This window comes from Malania oleifera, chromosome 4 (assembly GCF_029873635.1).
Source record: "Malania oleifera isolate guangnan ecotype guangnan chromosome 4, ASM2987363v1, whole genome shotgun sequence".
Taxonomy (NCBI): Eukaryota; Viridiplantae; Streptophyta; class Magnoliopsida; order Santalales; family Ximeniaceae; genus Malania; species Malania oleifera.
Window position 1 is genome coordinate 102,560,439 of NC_080420.1, and position 24,607 is coordinate 102,585,045.

Sequence of the window (24,607 nt, forward strand, 5' to 3'; positions counted from 1 at the left end):
TCCTTGCCCGATTAAGTTGGATTCGACTACAACTGATACTTATCAGGGCACTCACCTTACTCAGTAAGCCCTTAGGTGGAATGTTTTAATTCGCTTTCATTATTTATATTATTAACTCACGCTATTTCATTTCTCATTTCCATATTCATTTCCATTTCCATTCCATTTCACTTCCATTTCATTTCCATTTCACATCTAGCTCATGAGTGTCCTTGGTAACCAATACATCCGCGTCTGTAACTCATGGTTGCCCTGAGGATATTTTCCACGCCATGCTTCACCCCATGGTCGAGGTCACTCTCCATACTCCATGCCATGCTTCCCCCATGGTCCAGGTTGTGCGGTCCGAATGCTAGACCTAACCATAGTTGGCCTACCCGATTAGATCAAAATACTCCTACCATATACTCGTCTATAGTACGAATGACCTGCCATATACCTTGATCCGGACTTAGGGGGCAAAACAACCCTTCACATTGGCTCATTCGGACTGTCACGCCACACGTTCCACAAGTCCGTGTAGTTGCACTTAATCACCACTAGCAACGGTACCGTGCTCATTTCAATAATACATCCATCCATCAGGGTTTCATTTCCACATTTCAATATTTCACAATTGCAGTATTTCACAATGCAATTTTTCACATTTCCTATATTCTCATTTCACAATCATATTGCAGTATTCACATTGCAATATTCACATTCTCGTATGTACATTTCAATATCCATATTGTAGTATTTACATTTCATCATTCTTATTGCCGCATTAACATTGCAATATTTTCATTTCAAGATTTACGTTGCAAAATTCTCAACTCATTTCGTCATTTCAATAATATTTCATCAATTCAATGCTCATTTCAACTCATAATAACATATACATATCTCATTTCATGTTATTCAACGTATCTTAATTAAACATTTCCACATTTCATATTTCATCATTTCTCTGAAGGTACTTTTCAGTACATATCACTTTTCATCATCTTTCACATTTCAAATCTCATATTTCAGTACACATTTCATAACTTCATTATTCTCAATGTAAACCATTAATCCCAATTTCAAATACATTTCAGTATAAATCATATGCCACACAATTTTCATCTAATACTCATATCATAATAATTTCAGGTAAAATATCATATTCCCATTTCTCATATTTCTTAACCAATAATTTTCAGAAAAGACTACTATAATTTATTCCCCTTACCTAACTTACTGAGAGGTCCACTAACACCCTAAATCATACGCTCCTCAGCGTTCGTAGTTCAAAAGCCTGAAATTCATTTTTCCCCAAATTATTTAACGCAACCTCCACAATATTAACATTTAATATTCCCTAAGCTCTATATACTCCAAATTAACTTTAAAACTCTAAAATACCCCTCTTACCTGTTTTGGGATGGTGCCCTGGAACCCTAAATTGAAAATATGCTCCACCTAAGTTGTAGAGAATCTTCCCAGGAACCTCTTAGTGGTTCCTGATCGTCAATCCAGGGTTTAACGGAGTCGGAATTGAAGAGAGAAGGAGAGGGGTTTCATAGGGTTTTAGAGAGAGAGAGAGAGAGAAGAACTTTATTTGATTAATGAAATGAGGCTCGTAGGTTCTCTTATAATGCCCACTGCAGAGAAAATCGTCAACGGTTTTCTGCACTGTTCACAAAACCGTTGACGGTTTGGGCTTTAACCCGTCCCTTTTTACTGTTTACCCAGTTAGCAGCCCGCGGTAAAATGAAAACCGTCAACGGTTTTCTGCGACCCTCACCAAACCGTCGACGGTTTGGGCTTCCCAAACTGAATTTCCTCCTTTTCTTATTTTCCTTATCATTTAAAATTTCCCGGGTCTCTACATCATGCATCACTCGAGTAATGGATTTCAAGGAGTCCAATTTCATTGCTTCTTACTTTTGTTCCTCCAACATTTCAAAATTGGAGGTTGAATTTTTTCCAATTGGGGGAGATTTGATGTAGGACAAGAAGCTGGACAATGGGCAGACCCTTGTTGGTGACTAATTTAGAAGAATTGGATCAAGGGATTGTTGTGTTTAGTTAATTATTTTATTATGTGTTTTTTGTTTAACTATTAGTAGGATTTTGTATATTTGGGGGTTTGTTTTTAACGCATGTGTTTTAGGATTTTTTTTTAATAAATAATTTCATGTATCTTTAAGGGTTTATGTGTAATTCTTGTAATTTAAGATTTCTTATAAATAGGATGTGAAAGCCATGTCATATTAGTTTTTGATGAATTTGAATTGAGAAGTTTAACGTGGGTTTGCCCCCAATTATATCTCCTTCTTCCTTCCTTCTTCCTTCTTCTCTCCTCTCCTCTCTCTCCCTAATTCTCTCTTGGCTATAGTTCCATGATGCTGACATCACATAGGAAAAGGAATGATTACAGTAATTGGAATCTGATGCCTACTTGAGTTTGACAATGCTGTTCTGAGATTATAAGTTCAATTTTTCTTTTGTGCAACTTTGTAATTCAATTGGGAGTATTTGTTCAACTCAAACTGAGAGGACACACATTTTTATAAAATCATAATTTCTGGGGCTTTGACATTTTCTTTGATGTTTAGGGCATTCATGGATTGGGAGGGAGAATGGGAACCAGAATAATTGATCCCCTGCCGTTGGTATTTGATCATGCAGCTCAGTTCTTCACCGTTAGTGATCCACATTTTGCAGAGTTGGTTGATGTTTGGTTAAATAATGGTCTGATTCGGCAGTGGCATGGCGCAATTGGAAAGCTTAAAGCGGGTGGTTGCTTTGTGCCACTTCCTTCTTCTCTTCCCAGATATATAGGTGTCAATGGGATGCGCCCCCTTGCGGATTCAATACTTTCTCAGGTGAATAATGCCCTCTTTTTTCTTTTCTCACTTTATTTTGGTATGTAAGGGAAAATTCTATGCAAGTCAGAAACAAAAAGAACATAATACCAGAAGTTGAAATGCATTATAGGATCCAGAGGGGGCTAGAGCCTAGAAGTTCTGTTGATAACTTCTTATAATGCTTGCTTTTGAAGGAAATTTTGGATTTGAAACTCCATTAGGGACCCTATGGATTGATGTTGACTCTCAAAGAACCGTTTGCATATTTTGTTTTCCTTTTTTTCACTCCATCTTTTCAATTTTCTTGGATTAATTTTATATCTGCCATATATTTTTCTTGTGTCAATTCTAGATTGGATTTAGCATTACTCCTTTATCCTTCTTTTATGTGTTTTTGGCTCCTTTCTTTTTTAGATGAAATAAATTTGGTACCTCTTGCAGACTTGTATGGTTAATGTCGTGAGACCTTGCTGGATAAGTAATTTTGAGCCATTTAACGGGGTGTGGCACTTAAGTGAGAACAGGAAAGCTCGTGGGCAGTTTGATGCAATCGCCATTGCACATAATGGTAACTTTTTACCCCCTTGTTGCCATTGAACTCATGAGTATGGTTGTTTGTGACAGATATATTCTCATAATATTAAATTATTAGTATTCATGGTATTTATTTCCTTTATCACTTCACATGATAAAGGATTCTTTATTTTCTGCAGAATCTTATAAAACAAAGCTAGTATAATTAGCAACGTGAATTGTTATAGAGTGAGCATATAGTTGTCAGTAACTCCAAATGTGTTCATCTTTGGGAAATAGTTTTCTGAATTATTCGCCTCATTATCACAATTTTTATATCAGTTATGCACCTGTAATTTATATTCTCTCTGTTCAATCTGTCATGTATTTATTACTAGTAATATAAATAGATAGAAAACATTCAGATAAATTTTATGGTACATGATCTATAGAGTTAATGTGCAGTTGATGTCACAGGAACATATGTGCTTAGTAATAGCATTCTATGCAATTGAACTTCTGGGATCTGAAGAACATTCATGATCTCATTTGAAAGATGGTTAAACTTCTTGTTTGTTTCCTGATGGTTTATCAATTAAAAAGAAAGGTAGGAAAATAGGTTTAGTTTACGAACAAGTGAGCTGCAAATGCTGAGCTGGATGATGTTGATATGGACATTTTCTCTGTTGCCAGGCGTGTTTAGGTTGAATGCGCTTCCTTATTTGAACTGAATTATGGCTACTTTGTTTGTTGCCCCAGATTATATTTGGGGAAAGCATTAACTGGATATTTCATGCAATGCAGAAAACCAATTAAAAAAAAACAAATGAGATGTTCATGTTAGATATTACATTGTTACACCTTTTCATATAATAGTTTGCAAAAGATTGCTCTGCTCGTAACAATTTTTTTGGGACATTTGACAGTCTAATATGATGTCAGAAACATATGTTATACTATTGCATATGATGCCTCATTAAGAACTGTCTGAGGACAGCTCACTTTTTTATTTCCTTTAAGCTCAAGTCAAGCTTTGAAAATTTTAGAAGCTCAATTGTTTTATCATGATCAAATTTGAATAAATTAATATTTGGCTCAGTTTGCGAGTTATTTTTTTAATACTTCTAGTCAGATGTTTGGAAATTAGGGATTTTTCTTTGTCTAGGAAATTCGTTATTTTAGGAATTTTTATTTAATTTAGGTTATTTTGAAAATTTTTTACTTACACTGAGGGTCTTTGTAATTTTTATTATTTTATATTTAGAGTTTCTTAGTTGCCTATGAATATAGACTTATGGATGCAAGGGATTATTGAATTGTGTGTTTATTAATTTTATTGAAACTTTTTCCCAAGCCCTTATCCTCACCCCCTCCCTCCTATCTTCTTCTTCTTCTTATTTTGCATCTTTTTATATTTTCTCTCCTTATCCTCTCTCTCTCTCTCTCTCTCATCTTCTTTTCTTTGCTCTCTATATTGTCTCTCCTCATTCTCTTTACTGTCTCTTTCTCCCCTTGCTTTCCTACATCAAATTAGTCTGAGTGCAAACTTCGCTCTACCTTCGAGTCCTCCAATTGCCACCACCAATCACTGTCCAGTTGCAATCTCCCCCTTAAATCCACAACCCAAAGTTACTCCAACAGGGAAAAAAAAAAAAAAAATTATTCTTGCTGCAAAGAAGAAGCAGTAGCTGAAGCATGGAAAAAACTAAAAAAAGGATAAAGATATTTGTTGATTCCACTGCTGAACTACATAGGAAAAGGAGAGGGATGCAACTGTTGATGCATTGCCAACAACGACCCATATCTCATCGCTAGCAATTATAACCAACAACAACAGCCCATATCGCATCAGTAGCCCCTCCCACCGGTGCAATTTTACCACCATTGCAGCCCCTCTTCTGTGAGTTTGAATGCTCCTCTTGAGTATCAGGTTTGTTGCCCCACTCCCACTTACACTCCTTCGTCACCTGAACACCCCCCAATCCACACACACAAAAATTACTGCAGCCCTTCTGCTGTTTCTTTTTTTTTTTTTTCCCTTTGTTGCAATTCTAGCCCTAAGTTATTTAACAACATTGATCTCTGCAATTGGGAATTTGGAGAGCCATTTAATTCCCTTTATAATCTAACCCATTTACACATACCTCTATCTATATCTATCCAATCTATATCCCACACCAAATAGCCTAACTGAGATTGCTGACCGAAGAGAAGAAATTTTGACCACCTTTGAGAGATTGATATCAATCATGAGAAATTGAGCTTAGTCCATCCACTATACATTAAGTTGAGAGTAATATTCAGACTGCTACTGTGAGATTTTGAAGGATCTGAAGAGAAATTGATTTTTCACTACCAATTTTAAAGAACTTTTAAGAGAAATTAATCTTGCCAGCATCATTTTGAGTTTTTTTCCACAATATTTTGGATTGTTCCAATGAGAAATTGAAGATTGCTTTGAGAAATCAAAAACTTGCTGCAAAATTTATCTGATTCTTGAATTACAAGAAAACAACTTAAGGATCTTTTGGTAAGGCTGCATGGACCTCAGCATGTGCTTGTACTCCCTTGAAAATTAATTCAATATTTCTTATCTAATTGTTATGCTTGAAAGTTTTTATGAGCTCCATTCTCTAGTGTATTCGTCATTCTTGTTCTTCAGTATTGAAAAATGAATTTATTTCCTTGCTTCTTGCACCAAATCTTAATTTTTTCTCTTTCATTTTTATCTCTTCAAACCTATCCTTTATTCTTTATGTATTCCAAGGAAAAAAAAATGGGTCACTTTGACTTATTTGTTATATTTATATTTTCAATGAGTGATTGAAAACTAAGGCGTCCCATTGACTTGATGGTTGTCTAGACCCTCATTTTTTCTTAGATTAGCTAGTCAACATACAGAGCCATTTTGATTGGCGTGGATTTTTTATTAACAATGCATCCTCTTTGTTTTAACTCCACCTGTGATGCATTTAACGTCTTAATTTTTTCACATACAGTTGGTCCCAATCCCGGGTAAAGGAGGAGGGTTGCGTTGGGTAGTTGACAGCCATCGTAAAATTTGTCAGATCACTATGATATGAATCCTTACCGAATATTTGTTGGAGCGTCCCCTACGAGTAACACGTTGCACTTGTACCACCCGGTTGTAGCGAAAAGTGGGTGAGAGTGGGCTAGGTTGTTGCCTTGAAGTGACGCGCCATGTCAACGCCCGAGTGCGGTGTCAAATGTGCGAGAGTTCTTACATCATTCTGGACATGGGCAGGTAAAGAAGTTAGTTTAGGAAATTAGGATTAGATTAGCAGCTTGGAATATAGGGACACTTACGGGTAAAAGCATGGAAATTGTGGACACAATGATTAAAAGAAATATTAATATAATTTGCCTTCAAGAAACTGAGTAGGTGGGGGAGAAAGTTAGAGAAATTGATAAATCAAGATTTAAAATTTGGTACACTGGAAAAGAAAAACATAAGAATGGAGTAGAAATTATTGTAGACAAAAAATTAAAAGCTAGTGTTGTTGATGTAAACAGAATAGGGGATAGAATTATAAAAATTAAGATGGTATTAGGCCAATAGATAATACATATCATCAGTGCTTATGCTCCTCAAGTAAGATTAGCAAAAAATATTAAGAGACAATTTTGGAAAGATATGGATAGTATTATATAAGGCATAGCAGGGATTAAGAAAATATTTATAGGAGGAGTTCTGAATGAACACGTTGGGAGGAATAATAAAGGTTATGAGAGGATATATAGAGGATATGGATATGGAGATAAAAATGAGTCTGGGGAGATCATCTTAGACTTCACTATGTCATATGATTTTTTTATAATGAATACTTGCTTTAAAAAGAGAGAAGAACACTTAATAACCTTTAAAAGTGGACAAAATAGAAGTCAAATAGATTTTTTTTTTAAACTAGGAGGGTAGATCGTTTGTCATGCAAGGATTGCAAAGTTATTCTAGGTGAAAGCGTAACCACACATCATAGAGTCTTAGTGTTAGATATATGTATTAAAAATTGGAAGAAAAATGATAAAATAAACCAGTGTAAGAGAACTAGGTGGTGGAACCTGAAAGGAGAAAATATAATAAAATTTAAAGATAAAATAATCAAAAATGGGGATTGGACTATAGAGGATGGGATAGATACAAATACTCTTTGGAGTAGATTAGCTAGCTCTATTAAAAAGATGGTAAAGAGATTTTAGGTGAATCAAAGGGAAGATTCTTGAATAGTAAAGAAAGTTGGTGGTGGGATAAATATGTCTAAAAAGCCGTAAAGACAAAAAAAATTTGGTATAAAATATGGCAAAAATGTAGGAACATAGATAATTTTGAAAAGTATAAAAAGGCGAAAAAAGATGCAACAAAGGCTGTTAGTGAAGCTAAACAAAAATCATTTAATAGTTTGTATGATAGATTAGATACAAAAGAAGGGGAAAGAGATATATTCAAACTTACTAAAGGTAGAGAAAGGAAGAGTAAGGACTTCAGAAATGTAAAATGTATAAATAGTGAGGATGATATTGTCTTGGTTAAGGATGAAGACATAAAAGAAAGATGGCAAAGTTACTTTAGTAAGTTGTTTAATGAAAACCAATTAGAAAGCTTAAACGTAGAATTGACAAATGAGGAAGAGATTAAAAATATGAGATTTATTTGCAAAATTAGAGTTAACGAAGTTTGCACTAAAAAGATGAAAAATGGAAAAGTTATAGGACCGGATAACATCCCAATTAAAGTTTGGAAATGCTTAGGTGATAACATAATTATAAGGTTAACTAGTTTATTTAACACATTTATAAAAATTAAGAAAATGTCAGATGAATGGAGGAAAAACACTTTTAATACCTATATACAAAAATAAAGGAGATATTTAAAATTGTAATAACTATCGTGAGATTAAACTTATGAGTTATATGATGAAACTGTGGAAAAGAGTAGTTGAACAAAGATTAAGGCTTAAAACGAAGGTTTTAGAAAATCAATTTGGTTTTATGCCTGGGAGATCTACCACAGAAGTTATATATCTTTTAAGAAAAGTAATGAAAAAGTTTAAGGAAAAGAAGAGGGACTTGCTTATGGTATTTATTGACGTAGAGAAAGCATATGATAGGGTACCTAGGGAAGTTCTATGGTGGGTTTTAGAAAAAAATTGTGTATGTAGTAGATATATTGATGTCATTAAGGATATTTACGATGGAGTAATGACTAGTGTAAGGACTATAGATGCAGAAACTAGAAAATTTTCAATCACCTTAGGTGTGCATCAAGGATCTGTTTTGAGCCATTGTCCTTTTGCTTTAGTGATGGACCAATTGATTAAGAGCATTCAAAATGAGGTTCCATGGTATATGTTGTTTGCAAATAATATTGTATTGATTGATGAAACTATGGGCGGAGTAGAGATTGAGTTAGAATTATGGAGAGAAGCTTTTGGAATTTAGAGGCTTTAGGATAAGTAGAAATAAGACATAATATATGAAATATAATTTCAGTAAAATGGGAGGAGGAAAATTGAAAAAAATGTTAAACTTGATGATGAAGAAATAAATAACACTTGTAGATTTCAATACCTTGGATCTATTATGCAAGCTGAAGGAAAAATTGAAGATGATGTAATGCATAGAGTTAAAGCAGGTTGGGTAAAATGGAGAAGTGCTTCAAGTGTGCTCTGTGATCGTAGAATATCCTTAAAATTAAAAGGAAAGTTTTATAGGACGGCTATAAGTCTAGTTATGCTATATGAATCCGAATGTTGGGTGACGAAAAAACAAAATATCCAAAAAGTAAAAGTTACCGAGATGAGAATGCTTATATGAATGTGTGGTATAACACTGAAAGATAAATTAAGGAATGAACATATTCGTGGTAAGTTAGGTGTAGCTCCTATAGAAGATAAGATAAGGAAGGGACGACTCAGGTGATTGGGACACTTGCAACGTAGGTCATATAGTGCGCCAGTGAGGAAAAGTGAGTTAGTTACTGTGGGGAGCAGTAGAAGGGATAGTGGTACCGTAGATCTATAATAACTTGGAATGAGATAGTGAATAAAAATTGAATAGTCCTGAATTTGTCAAAAGAAATGTCCATAATCACATAAATTGGAGGAAAATGATTCATATAGCCGACCCCACTTAGTGAGACTTAAGGCTTGGTTTTGTTGTTGTTGTAATGCATCCTATTTATTTTCTAAGACTTATTGGATTGACAAAATATTGAAAAAGATGTTGAGCATAGAGAGCTATTTTGATCAGCTTGGATTTTTTGTTGACAACGCGTCCTATTTGTTTTTGGTTTGGCAAAACATTGAAAAGGACATCGAGCATTTTATTGAGCCTTCTATTTCCACTTTTAATCTGAAATGAAATACATTTTGGAAGAGAAATTATCCCTCCTTTTTTAAGACAATTAGTAGATCAATTGCATAACATTAAATAATTGTAATTTAATGTGTCTAAATATTTTTCTAAATTTAATGATCTCATATTTAGGTATGATATGGTTGAGAGAACGGAAATTTTCAGTGCATTCACCAAAGGTCAAGATAGCTTTGGAAGCTGAGAGATTTCTCCGGTTATCTTATCATAAGAACAAGACCTTAAATTCAAAGCATTCAGTAATTAACTGTGGTCAAAGCACTCTTGAAACAAAAATCATTGGGATATATTTATTCCACTTGTAGTTGTGCTCATGCAAATTGTTGCATAGTTCAGTATCATGATAACGTGAATGATTTACATATTACTTCTGCACAATTTTCTAACCATTTAGTGATATGTGCCATAAGTTTTCTATGCATGATGAGCCCTTAGACTTGTCTTTAAGGGTTGTCTGGAATCACTTATAAAAATGTTCTTTTTCGGAAAAAAAGTGCTTATCTAAAGAAGTACTATTTAAGAAAGTACTTTTCTAGAAAAGGTACTTATCTAAAAAAGCACTTATAATGAGTAATCCCCACTTCTCAAAAAGCACATATTTTGTCTTTCTCTAAAAAAAAAATTGTCTAGAAAAGTACTTTTTGAAATAAGTACTTATTTAAGTGTAAACCAAACACTACTTTAGTAACTCTAGCCATGCTTTTTTAGGAGAACATTGCAGATTCGAAATACAATAGAGTTCCTGCAGTTCAAACCGAAATTGTTTTTCTGAATATAGCTTTTCCTCCCTACTATGAGAGGTACCAAGAATCTCTGAGCTATTCTCAATTAACCCCTCTTCCTTTTGCTACTTCCTACTGCCCGACCATACAAATCATCCTATCATGACCTTGCTTGTCCATCTCTCCAACTTCAGATCTGGTGTGCTTCATGTTGACAGCTGAATCACACCTTCTGGGTCTCATTGAGGAGAAAGGTCCTTGTTTTCTCAACCCACATTAATTTGGCTTATTAAGCCCTTCTCACTTTGTCCTCTGTATGTTAGGGCCCACTCAAAGCCAGCCCTTTAAATTCATTTTGCTTTATAGATTTTGAACATTGCACCACAGCTGTGATGCGCTTAATTAAAGGGACTGAATTAGAATTTCAATCGTCTCCTGAAAACAAAGGAGGAAAGCCGCAGAAGGCTGAGTGTCATGTAAGGCAAGAGCTCGAGATGAGGGTGGTTCGATGAGGATGGATGTGAATGTTGAGGTGCAAAGTCGCAGAGGGCTAGGTGTTGGGAGAGGCTAGAGCTCGAGGTGAGCTCTAGGACCATGCTAATTGCTTGGTTGAAGGAGTTTACCGAAGGGATGAATCTCATTAGACCAGTTGTGACACGTTTTGTCCTTGCAGACTTGACTTTATCTTGCCTTTGTGCACATAAAAGGTAGAAATCCCTCAAACAAGTGGACCTCTAGTTGGATTGCAGCTTCACAAAAGGGAAGAAGATTCAAAAAATTGTGTTGGACGCTCAAATTTTTTGTTCTCATGCCACTTCTTGTCTACAAGCTGCATTCCCACTAATCAAGGTGTTGAGGATGGTAGATTCGTATGCAACAGTGGAAATGAGTTTATTTATGAGCAAATGGATTGTGCAAAAAATAAAAATTTGATATGAACTTCTACAATGTTCAAAGGAGGTTGCTCAAGCATCTTTTGGTTTGTTTTAAATATACAACTAGAGTACTTTTCAAATGTTAAGTTTATTATTTTAGTTGTTTTTATTTTAACTTTTGTTGCAGTTATCAACCAATTTGGGACATCATTGATGAGAGATGGGAGCTTCAACTCCATAGGTCATTACATGCTATAGCCTACTTTTTGAATCCCCATTTATCATTATAGCCCAACTTAAGATAGGCCTATACAATTGCCTCCAAAGAGTGATGCATGTTCCTAAAGAAAAAGTCAAAATAAATATGCAACTTGATAAATTCAAGAATGCTAGTGGACTCTTTGGCATTGAATCGACATAACAACAATGAACGAAAAATCTCCGAGTGATTGGTGGGAATCTTATGGTGATGAGTGTCCTGAGTTGAATAGGCTTGCAATCTGAATATTAAGCTTGACATGTAGTTCGTTTGGGTGCCAGAGAAATTTGAGATGGTAAGAACGACTAACTTTTTGAATCTATTTGCATTAAAATTTATGTAGTATTTAAGATTATGAAAAACTTTTGAATTATAATCTTGTAACTTATAGTAGAATTGTGTACTTATGTAGGTATATACAAAGAGAAAAATCATTTACACCAAAAGAGGATGAATGATTTGGTTTTTGGTATGTAAAATTTGAAGCTAAAAGAAAGGCAAGGCTGATTCTAAAGCTATGAATTTGTGTTTGGTTGATATCCCATTTGATGATGAATCGGTAACAAAAGAGAAGTCCTACTCTTCTACCCAAATGGAAGGTAGTTGGATGTTCTTGATAGAGCTGGCCGTATGCAAGTCTCAAATGATGATAAAAGTGAGGAATCTTGGGATGATGGAGAATTCACTATAAGGACTACACAAGAAGAATGTGAGTTCATAAAACTTGACATATGTATACATATGGACAGTGAATTTCATGAAGAAATTCACAAATAATAAAGAGTTACTTCACCCTGCCATCACTTGATTTGCCACCAACTTCATTGCTTTGGAGACTATTGTCAGGCATAAACAAGCATTAAGGGAAATGTTTACATCTGATGCTTGGAAAAACTCAAGGTTTGGGATGGTAAAATCAGGCCAAGCATATGATTCGAAGAAGATTATCTTAGGCAAAGCGTTTTGGCAAAATACCTCCGATATAATTAAAGTGCAGAAACCCATAGTGAAAGTTCTTAAATTGGTTGATAGTGATGAAAAACCAACCATGGGTTTCATATACGAGGCAATTGATAGGGCGAAGTTGGTCATTCAAAAAGATTGTCGGTTCTGCAAAGACTATTGGAAAATTATTGACAACCAGTGGAGTTTTCAATTGCACTAAGATTTGCACGCTGTTGGTAAGTGTAAATCAAATACAATTTCTTATTATTTTAAGTTTTAAATTATACATAGTTGCATTAAAAACTATTGATTAATATGTTTCTAAATTTAATTGTAGGTGTTGGCTTTGGTGTATTCCCAAGAGGGGGGGTGAATTGGAAATTTAAAACTTTCCTAGGTTAAATTAAAATCATAATCAGTATTTCCCAACATGGGGTCCTTCTAACCATTAACCAATTTAGCAGAAATCAAACTGAGCAAGAATGTAAAGCAATTGAAGCAATCTCAGTATTTCTAAACCATTCACCATAATTAAAATGACAACATTCAAGTGTGGAAATTAAATATGACACAAGAAATGTCATCGGGGTTCGGCCAATACTGCCTACGTCCCCGCCTTGGCTAATAAGTGTAAGGATTCCACTAAGACTCACTTAAGGGGTGGAACGACACCTAATACAATCAGGTCAATTAGCACAAGGCTGACCTCAACCTTTACAAATTCTCCTTGCGGGGTAGAGAAGACCCTACTTATCCTTACGGGCTAGATCCCCACCCCCTCAGGCCGTGGCTGGAATACAACCGAATTACAATACAAACTGTGTACAATATAATGCTTCTCCGATAAGCAGATATGTACCAATACGAATCAATCAATGCACATCAATAATATAGGATTTATGACCTCAGTGATGTGAATATTTGTGCAAACAATACTCAACAAGATATGATCACTAGAATGTTCATGAGTGTTCTAAACAAGTTATATCTTTGAAACAAGTTATGTCGAATCTCAATGACAAATTGGGGTTTCAAAGATGCTAAGCAGATATTCAAACTACCTCAAAAGATTTCTTTCAATGAAATGAACACAGGAGTAGTTTTAAAAATATTGTAGCTTGTAGAAAAATATTTTGCACAATAAAATCAAAGCTATAGGAATCTTGCAATGACTATGCAAAGATCCTTAAGCTTGTTAGTCTATCCCAACACAAGATTTATAATGTTCAAATTTGTGGGATATACTTTAACTAAACTCCCCCAAAATCAATATCAATAAACAATCTAGGCAATCAATATGCTCTCACACTACTAAAATGTATCAAGGGAATGGGAATATGAGAGTATTTGAGCAAAATTGGATTTTGAAATAGATAGGATTTTGGCTAATGATTTTTGCTAATCAGTTCTAATCCTCATAAATGAACTCATATTTATAGACAAAGGCCAAATTATGACCATTTAGGGCATATAGGGAATTATTAGAATTGTTTTAAAACAATTTAGCAAAGTTAACCCCGTTTAAAAACTTTTAACCTCGATAAAAAATTGTCCAACCCGAGAGCACAGGTCGACCGAACTTAAAGTTCGGTTGAGCAAGTGAGAGAGTTCGATCAATCGTGCAAAAAATGAACTGAGAGTTTGGTTGACCAGACTAGCATGGTTCAAGAGCGATTTTCCAATTCCGCGCAGTTCGATTGACTAGTTCAATTTGAACTACAGGGTTTGATCGACCGGGAGGTTGGCAATTCCCACGTGGGGGTTCGGTTGACCAAGGTGTTGCCCATATAATTTTGGTCGGTCGACTGAGCGGTCAACTTGTTGACCCAGGGAGGTTTGGTCGACAAGGGCTTGCCTGTATATATTTGGTCGGTCGACCGAGAGGTCAACCTATTGACCCCGTGGGAGTTCAGTCAACCGAACGTGCCAATTTCGGCATTTTCGGTCCTTTTATTTTTAAAATATTTTCCCTATTCATATGATGATTAATTTAATTTTAATAGGGCACTATTTTATGCATGCATGGGGGACCTAAGGTCAGTCTAGGTCTTTTTGAGGACACCGAAAAAATCTAGCGTCGGTCGATCAAAGTCTTGTCTAAGGTCATTTGATTTTCAAGTGATGTGTAGGGACTTAGAGTCGTTCTAAGGTCTTTGAGCTTGTAGTTCCTACATGCATGATATACATTAAATATTACTGACTTTTCCTATATTACTATTACAGACCCAAATGTATAAGAATTACAACAATAAAGATCGACTAGGGTCTTCATTTTTCTCCGAGTCTCCAAGTGCCATCAAACGATATTGCTAAGATAAACCTGCACATCAACTCGGCAGACATTAAATACTTGAGTATTTATCATAATCAAAACAGGGTATGACCCATAAGGTCAACAGTAGGATATTTTTTGAACCCACAATTTCTTTATGGTGCCTCACCATCACCTGAAGTTACTAGAGAAGTCATGGATGAGGTTAAAAAAGTGATAATCAAGTTGGTACCCGATATAGATACTCAAATTCGGGCTATTAATCAAGTAAGTATTGGTTCCATTAAATTGAATAATGTATTGTTCTAGTATTCTGTAATACTTTCTAGAATAATTATTAAAACATCTAATTAATTAATTATATTTCACAATCATCCTTTTTTAGTTGTTGCTATATCAAGATAGACAGGAGACGTTTGGAACCCCGTTGGCTCAAATGGCAGTGAAACAAACAAATCCTTGTAAATATGGGCTATATAGCTAAATAATGGATGAATGACTCTATTTTCTCTCTTTATTCATGCAGTCGAATGGTGGATTCATTATGTTGTGTGTTCTTGAGCTCCAAAGAATAGCAATCGGAGTTCTTAGTCAGACCACATCAGCTTCAAACTGTGGGTGTAATTGGAGCACCTTTAGCCCCATCCATACGAAAATAAGAAATAGATTAAAGTAGATGAGACTATAAAAACTTGTTTTCGTACATTACAACATGAGGTTAAAGTTAAGATGTACAATGAGAAGAAGCCAACGGGAAACTAAAGATGGTTTCAATCCTATCAATTTGGACTACATTTGCGAAGAAGATGATCATTTAAGTCGATGGTTATGAGTCAATGGTTAGAGGAGAGAGAGACACCACTACTCGACGATCAAGACAATTCAAATTGGTTAAATGAAGAAGTTGGTGGTACTGCAAAAGGAGGTGATCAACCACCGATAAACGTGCATGATGATTAAAGTTCAAGCCCTGAACAAACGCAAAGTGATGACAATCTTGGTTTGAGCCCACCAAGTGATGGTGTGTGCTGGAGCTGGGGTTGGGAGGGTGGCGGCAGCGATGTAGAATATAATTATGGATATGACACAGGGACATCATTTGTAAGGGATATATATCCTTCTAATTATTATGGACTACATGATATACCTAAAAATTATGACTTGGGTATTCCTCCAGGGAACCAATCTTCACAACCCAGGAGAAGGAGTGCTCATGGTGACCCTAGTGATTCTGCTGAAGATTCATATGGTGTGGTTTGTAGTTTTGGCGACTTTGGTTTAGATGGTTCATCATCACAATCATATGAATCTCATCCAGCATATCCACATTATACGTCTTGTGACTTGCGTTTTTATCCTAGTGGATCAGGAATCTTAGGATCTAGTGAGTCTTCTTCTACACACTACCTAGAGCTAGTCCCAACCCCAACTTATGAACATTATTCAGGAGATGGTCAAAAAGGAGATTATGCACCCCCTATATTAGTTGAATTTTCACTACCAGTATATTTTCAAGATCAACAACAAAATGACGCAAATTTGGATTTATTCAGCTATGTATTTCCACAAGGATGGGGAGATAATTTTTAATCCCAATCTCGAGATACAAATGCAAATTATGAAGATCCTCCATGTCATTCTTTTTGGTGGTGACATGTTATGTTATAAATTTGTAATATTGTATTAATGTATTTTCAATTATTTATTGATATTTGATATCAATCACTTTTTAAATTCATGTATGTGTAATGTATATATTGAGTATTGAGTCTATTGACTCATTTTTAGTAACTTTATGTCTTTAATTAATTGAGTCTTCATTTTAATTACATTTCTACATCTTTTTACTCATTAAAGTAATGTAAACTATTAAAAATATATGTTTTTTTTGTAAACAGCGCACTAAAATTAATATAAAAATCATAATACCTATTAAAAAGCATTTGTAGGTTGAATGAAAGCTTTCAAAATTCATTAAAAATCATGTATTAATGGATTTCATGCTTATTTTTCGATTTTGGCAAGGTTGTGCATGTGTGAAAAAAATTCACGACTATTATGCCTGCTTCCCATTATGTAACACTCGCGTCTCCCGCGACCGTTACGCGACGTTACCCGTGATCGTGATTTCGAACCATGATTATGAGTCACTACTTGGACAACATTCTCCTCTTCAATTTCTTCAACCACCTCGTCCATTAATCTGAAATGAAATTATATATTCAAAAATTATTACTACTTAATTAAAAACATACAAGTTCATAATACTATTTGCATATACAATTAAAATTAGAAAATTACTTGAAATAATATTTAGTTGTTCTACTTGACACATCAGAGGCATCAACTGATTTATGAAATACAGTGCCTCTATCGCAATAAACTAAAAAATTTATAATGTTTTTTCTACTTGGTCCTAACCAACCATCACACATAAAGGTTACACCTCTCTCCTTCCAAATTCTAGCAAAAGAAGTTATATAATTTTTCATTTCTTGATACTCTTGCTCCAAATAAATTTCAGATACCTCATAGGATGATGGACCCTTCACCCCCTTTCCAACCTCTGTAGCAATATCAAGCATAGGCTGCATAAATGAAGAGTCAGCTACATTCGCTGGAATCCGATTATAAATTAAGAATTTTCCAACTGCTTTTCCTAATTTACTTCTTAAACCTTTCAGTAACTTAGTGTTGATTTTTGGTTGTTTTGCACTCTTGCTTCTTTCTAAAATTGGTTTTATTGCCTTTAGTCTAACTTCAGGGGCATCGGGATTGATCCATTGTCGTCCACTACCTCCAACTTCTCAACCTCTATAAGATCAAGCTCCTGCTCTACTGAAACCACTGGTAGCACCATTGCTTGAGCCACCTCCCTCTTCATAAATATTACCCCCTCTAGTTGTTCTTGCTTGAAATCTTTGTTTCTCTTCTCATTGTAGCTGTGATTGTGTGCTTTTTTGTCGAACAAATCTCATACTTTCTTCTTCAAAGTTTTCTTTATTGCTCAAATTCTCAAAATTTCCTCTAATTTGGACTTCTGCTTCATCTTGCCTTTTTTATTTATCTCTTTTCTTCTCAGCATACTATTGTAGATGTTTCATCATTTGTTCTCTTACTTGTGTGGTCACATTTGAGCATCCAGTTACTTAACATTTTTTATGTGCCAAGTGTTGTTTCAAGCGTTTAATGCCTCCTTTAATTATCTTCCCACATAACTTACACATAATAACATGTCTATTACCTTCCACCGTAGTACCAAAATGTCATCCAATATCTTCACTAGGTAAGTTCTCATTTCCTCTCTCATGTGGCATCTTAATAGATTTGATTTGATTATCTCTACACAAAACATAGAGAAAATACAAAGTTACAACCTTTATAAAAAAAAAAAATGACAGGTATAATATAATTAGTAATTTAGTAAAAATTAAATAGTAAGTACTAAATAGTCCTTCTAATTTTAAATACTTATTACGTAAAAATAAAATATAATATTTGATTAAAAATAATAAGTAATGTTTATTTCAAATATTTAAATAAACTAAATTATAAAATATTAGATATTTTATTTATTAGTAAAATAAGAGTGTTTATGCATATATTTAAGGGATGTGTTCTCTTGTTGAAAGGATTTCAATAAATACATATATTTAAAGTGTGTAAATAATTACAAAAAAAATATATTCCTTTATCTTTATTAAGATATTATCATTATTTTTTTTAACTTGATTTTATTTTCATTTAAACTATAAGAAATTAACATTGTAATTTTAAAGGTGAAAAAGACTTTAGCTCTACTTTCATATACATCACTAATATAAATCCATACAATACAAATTGACTATTTAACTTTTAAGCATTTTCTTAGTATATGGATTAAAATAAATTTTTTCTAGAAATTCTAGTAGTAAAATCAGAATTATTAATATATTAACTATTAAGTTAAAATTTTGTTTATTAAGTTATCAATTTTTACTTTATTTGATAACTAAAAGCAAAAAATAGATCATGTAAAGATTTATGTGATGGAACTAGATTTTCATAATTACTTTTCAAAAAAATAAGACAATTAAAATATTCATAAATTAAGAAAAATTTATTTTACATATGATTATTATTGATTTCTAATTTTTTACTCTATTAAATTACTTTTTTTTAATTCAATTTAACATACATAATACAAGTTACACTTACAACAAAATATAATTTTTTTAAAAGAAAAATATAGTGAAAAGTTTAAGTGGCCAGTGGGTGTTGACTAATTGACTCTTAAAACTTATCTCGTGCGCTGAAGAGTGGAGAAGTTGAGTCTTGAGAGTGGAGTGCTAAGCAGAGAGTCTGAGACTGAGAGAGGAGCCTCGAAGGAGTCGAAGCACGAACAGTCGATGACTCCAAGCTCTGTAGCTGAATCGAAGGGTTGGCCGGTGGCGTGTGGCAACGACTAGCGGAGGGAGCTACTGAAGGGCTATCGGCGATTCACAGAGGCGACGGAGTTGCTGCACGGCTATCGCCAGTGACTCGCGAAGCTGCTGCAAGTCTGCAACTTCTGCAAGGCTGCGAATGCGACTGCTTGAGGGCGTAGATGAGTAGATCTGATCTCACTCTCAGGTTTCGAAGGAGTGAATCCTTCTTTTTTAGCTTCGTCCAACAGAAGTTCAAGGTACGATATTTATTTTCCTCTTTGAATGTTAGATTGAATGGCAGATGGGTGGTTGGGAGAGGGGGAAAGAAGCGGAAAGCCTGGCTTTAGGGATTCAGATACCTTCGTTTTTCTTTTCTTAATCTTTGTTCGACTACCCTTTCCTATAATTTCATCGTATAACTCATAAATTTAATTCCACAATAGTTATTACAATTTTGAATATCTCCTTTACTTTTGTATATAGGTATTAAAGTGTTTTTCCTCCATTCATCGAGCATTTTCTTAGTTTTTATAATTGCATTAAATAAATTAGTTAACCATATAATTCCGTTTTTACCTAAGCATTCCCAAACTTCAAATGGGATGTTATCTGATCCCATAGATTTCCCATTTTTCATCTTTTTTAGTGCAAACTTAACTTTGTTAACTCTAATTTTGCGAATAAATCTCATATTTTTAGTCTTTTCCTCATTTGACAATTCTAAGTTTAAACCTTCTATTTGGTTTTCATTAAACAATTTATTAAAGTAACTTCATCATCTTTCTTTAATGTCTTCGTCCTTAATCAACACAATATCATTCTCACTTTTTATACATTTTACATTTCTAAATCCTTACTCTTTCTTTCTCTAACTTTAGTAAGTTTAAATATATCTTTTTCTTCTTCTTTTGTATCTAATCTATCATACAAACTATTAAATGATCTGTATTTAGCTTCACTAATGACCTTTTTTGCATTTTTTCTTGCCTCCTTATACTTTTCAAAGTTATCACTGTTTCTACATTTTTGACATGTTTTATACCAAATTCTTTTTGTCTTTATGGCTTTTTGTACATCTGTATCCCACCAACAACTTTCTTTGCTATTCTAGAATCTTCCTCTTGATTCACTTAAAATCTCTTTTGCTATTTTTTAATAGAGTTAGCTAATCTACTCCAAAAAGTATTTGTATCTATCCCATCCTCTACAGTCCAATCCCCATCTTTGATCATTTTATCTTTAAATTTTATTATATTTTCTCCTTTTAGGTTCCACCACCTAGTTCTCTTGCACTGGTTTATTTTATCACTTTTTTTCCATTTTTTAATACATATATCTAACACTAAGACTCTATGTTGTGTGGTTAGGCTTTCACCTGGAATAACTCAATCCTTGCATGATAAAAGATCTACCTTCCTAGTTAAAAAAAAAAAAGTCTATTTGACTTCTATTTTGTCCACGTTTAAAGGTTATTAAGTGTTCTTCTGTCTTCTTAAAGCAAGTATTCATTATACTAAAATCATATGACATAGCGAAGTCTAAGATCATCTCCCCAGGCTCATTTTTGTCTCCATATCCATATCCTCTATGTATCCTCTCATAATTTTTATTATCCCTTCCAACGTGTCCATTCAGATCTCCTCCTATAAATATATTCTCAGTCCCTTGTATGCCTTGTATAATACTATCCATATCTTTCCAAAATTGTCTCTTAAGATTTTCTACTAAGCCGACTTGAGGAGCATAAGTACTAATGATATTTATTATCTCTTGTCCTAACAGCATCTTGATTTTTATAATTCTATCCCCTACTTTATTTACATCAATAACGCTATCTTTTTAAGTTTTTGTGTATAATAATTCCTACTCCATTCTTATGTTTTTCTTTTCTAGTGTACCAAAGTTTAAATGTTGATTCATCAATTTCTCTAGCTTTCTCCTCCACCCACTTAGTTTCTTGAAGGCAAATTATATTAATTCTTTTTCTGATCATTGTGTTCACAATTTCCTTGCTTTTACCCGTAAGTGTCCCTATATTCCAAGTTGCTAATCTAATCCTAGTTTCTTGAACTAACATCTTTATCTGCCTACGCCCAGAATGATGCAGGAGCCATTGCATATTTGACACCGTACTCAGGCACCGACACGGCGTGTCGCTTCAAGGCAACGACCTAGCCCACCCTCGCCCACTTTTCGCTACACCCTGGTGGTACAAGTGCAACGCGTCACTCGTAGGGGACGTCCCAACAAATATTCGGTAAGGATTCATATCATAGTGATCTGACAAATTTTACGTTGGCTGTCAGCTACCTAATGCAACCCTTCTCCTTTACCTAGGCTTGGGACCGACTGTGTGTGAAAAAACTAGGACATTAAGTGCATCACAGGCGGAGTTAATGCACGTATTTTTTCAAGAAGAGAATTGAATTGGATTCAATTTCTCTAAGGGAGTTACTTTTTTGGATATTCAGCAAAACAAGGAATCTTCTGCTCTAAATTTGATGTTTTAATTTTTTCCTATTTTTTGTTTTATTAGTTTGTTTTTTTTTTTTTTTCCAGTACTTTGGCTGGAGAAGTCTTTTTCTCCTTTTGTAAATTCTCTTATCAATTAAATCCCTTCTTTTGCTATCCAAAAAAAAAAAAAAACCATTTTCTTTCCCCTCCACATATTCTTTAACCAAATCCAATGAAATGTTTCTCATAATTTTGAAATGTGGATATGATGCATAGTTACTTGATTTATAATGCAGTTACTTGATTTGCCATTATATTTGGATATTGAAGCAAGTTCTCATTTGGAGGTCTTGTTACATTATTGAAGGACATTGGAGGCTTTGGTTGTGATGTACAGTTCTAGGGATCTAACACCTTGATGGTAAGGGTGGGCAAGAAAAACCGAAAAGCCAAACCAAACTGCAAAATCAGACCAAACCAAGTCATTGTAAAAATATAAAAATATATTATATAATTATTTATTATATCATATTTTAATATTTTAAATAAAAAAAATTTGTTTTTCAATAACCATTTAGAATGTGGTTGGTTACTTTTATGTTATTTTTCTAGAATTAGAACTTGGATTGTGGATTTTGTTTATGTTCAATTCATGTTGGATGTTTTTAAGCTTGTGTAGGATATTAATTTAAAATTTATAAATTTATGACTTTTTACTCATGCTCAAATTTTAATGTTTGAATTTTAAAATATAAAAGTTTGAATATAATGGAAGAAAAACATTAAATTGTAATAATTTTAAAATTTTAAATTGGATATTTGTTTAGTCTAGCTACCTATTGGATATCTGCATAAAAACTAGTTAATTGAATTTTGGTTAACTATTTGAAACGGTTTGGTTTCAATTCGCATTTTCTGGCAAATCAAAACTTTGGTTTGGTCAACGATTCGAATTTGGCTTAACTGAACCATGCCCACCCTTACTTGGCAAATGGCAAGAAAATATAGAATCTGGGTTTAATATCTCCAATTTATTATAGTGACCACTCATATTTTATTTAATCCTAGTCCCTAGATGAGGTTATGTTACATAATTAAGTACCAAGTCAAATGAAATTCTATGTTTAACCTAGATTCATGAAAAAATTGTAGGGTTTGGTCTATGCAACAAAGTTGGGTTTGGTAGTACAATTTTGTGTGGTGAAGGTATTAGTGCCTCCATTGTTTCTATCCATGAATGATACCATTTAACCGCATTATTATCACTTAAATAAATTATCTTCGCAACTACTTTTATCTTGTTTCCTTTAATATTGACTCACCTTGCAACACCTTCCACTAGTGTAGTTGGGTGGCAAGGATCCACTTCAAGAATCCCTTAAAAAGTGCTATTGAATTTTCCTTGAGAATCCATCGTTAGGTTGGTTTAAAGAATTAGTCATTGTCTTATACTATTAAACAAGATCACATTCGAAAAAGGAAATATGTAAGATATTTAAGATTGTTCACAAGAGCACGAACCATCATGTTCATCTTGGCAGCAAGCTCATGTTGTAGCACTTCTACAGTTCCATGGAAATCTTCCATTAATTCCTCAATGGAATTTTGTTGATGTTTTATGGGATCCCTTCAATAAATCAACGTTCCGTAAGTTAGGACATCTCTATGGCCATATTGTTGGCTATCTTAGCCTGCACTTCTAGTGCATCAATCTCTCAGTCTTAGTGCATGGCACATTTCTCCCACCAACGCTTCATACAATCCCACAATTTGATGGCAAATGAATCATGAGGCAATTAACCAAGCTGAGATACAACAATCACTAGTTGAACACTTCACACCATGAAAGATTGTGCAACACTAGTTCTATCATGCATGGTTAACTAGTTAGTTGAATGTAAACTGTAAGTCGCCTCAAGAACAAATCGTTGAATACAAAGTAAGTGGAAACAATAAACAAACATGATTACATGAATGTAAACACAAGTCAAATGGTAAATACACAAAGCACAACTCTTATTATCAAGCCTCCGTAGGCAACGTGTCGAGCAAAGGAAGCCAATAGGCTAAACATGATTACAGAAGCTAGTGAGTTATACAATGATTTATGAACACCTGTCCTCTTTTAAAGAGTTTTTTTTATTTATGCAAACCTAACTCTAGCACTATTAAACATCATCTTGACTGAGAATCATAATCACCTTTATCCTAAGGCCTTATCCTAAATGAATAAAATCGCTAGTATTTACATGATACCCATCTCACGTGCACAAGATAAGCAGTCACAGGCAAACATAATGCTCTTAATAGCTTGGCTCATGACACCAATTGATATAGGACAGCGAGGAGAAAAGAAAAAAGTGAGATAATTGGAGGAAGAAAAAAGGGAGGAGAGAGAATGGGAAGGGAGAAGTAATTGTGGGGGGGGGGGGAGAGGGAGAGAATCTAACATGAGAGAGAGAGAGAGAGAGAGAGAGAGAGAGAGAGAGAGAGGAGTTTAAAGAGCAAGTTCAAATAATCAAATGATTAGGCATGAAGTGTTTATTTGTGCTATAATTTCTGATAAAGAAAGTGTTTCTTGAATCTATCTATGATTGAGTTGTCCTCAAATCAAATTGTACTTCTGATGATGATCCTCTACTACATCCCAATTTTTGTTTCTCCACTTGATATATGGTACGTTCATCCACTGCCTGCACATTTCTATGTTGACACTGATCTTTTCTATGTAGCTTAATCTATAGATTTTAATCATCTTTTTTCTTTTTTTGGGTGGCATGTGATTTGATACCACAAGGGAAATGTGCGAATCGCTTGGTTTCTTCTTCAGGCTTGCCACTTATTGCAAGACAGATGAAGGTATATCCGAAGATATTTTAGTTTTGTTATTCAATAATCTATCACACTGAAACACTATTGGCTTCCTGCCATTAGTAG

At 34.2% G+C, this 24,607-nt stretch overlaps 1 protein-coding gene across 4 annotated transcripts in view; it reads left to right on the plus strand.

Annotated features, from left to right (window-relative positions):
* The window catches only part of LOC131154467 (uncharacterized), a 41,931-nt gene that overhangs the window by 11,278 nt on the left and 6,046 nt on the right, over positions 1-24,607 (plus strand). For all 4 annotated transcript variants that reach the window (XR_009136445.1, XR_009136444.1, XM_058107270.1 and 1 more), the window contains exons 2-4: positions 2,583-2,852; positions 3,276-3,402; positions 24,468-24,529. Coding sequence is in view for 2 of the 4 variants with exons in the window: in XM_058107270.1 (XP_057963253.1) it covers positions 2,583-2,852; positions 3,276-3,402; positions 24,468-24,529 (459 nt within the window). In the remaining 2 variants the exon portion in view is untranslated. The remainder of the gene's footprint in view (positions 1-2,582; positions 2,853-3,275; positions 3,403-24,467; positions 24,530-24,607) is intronic.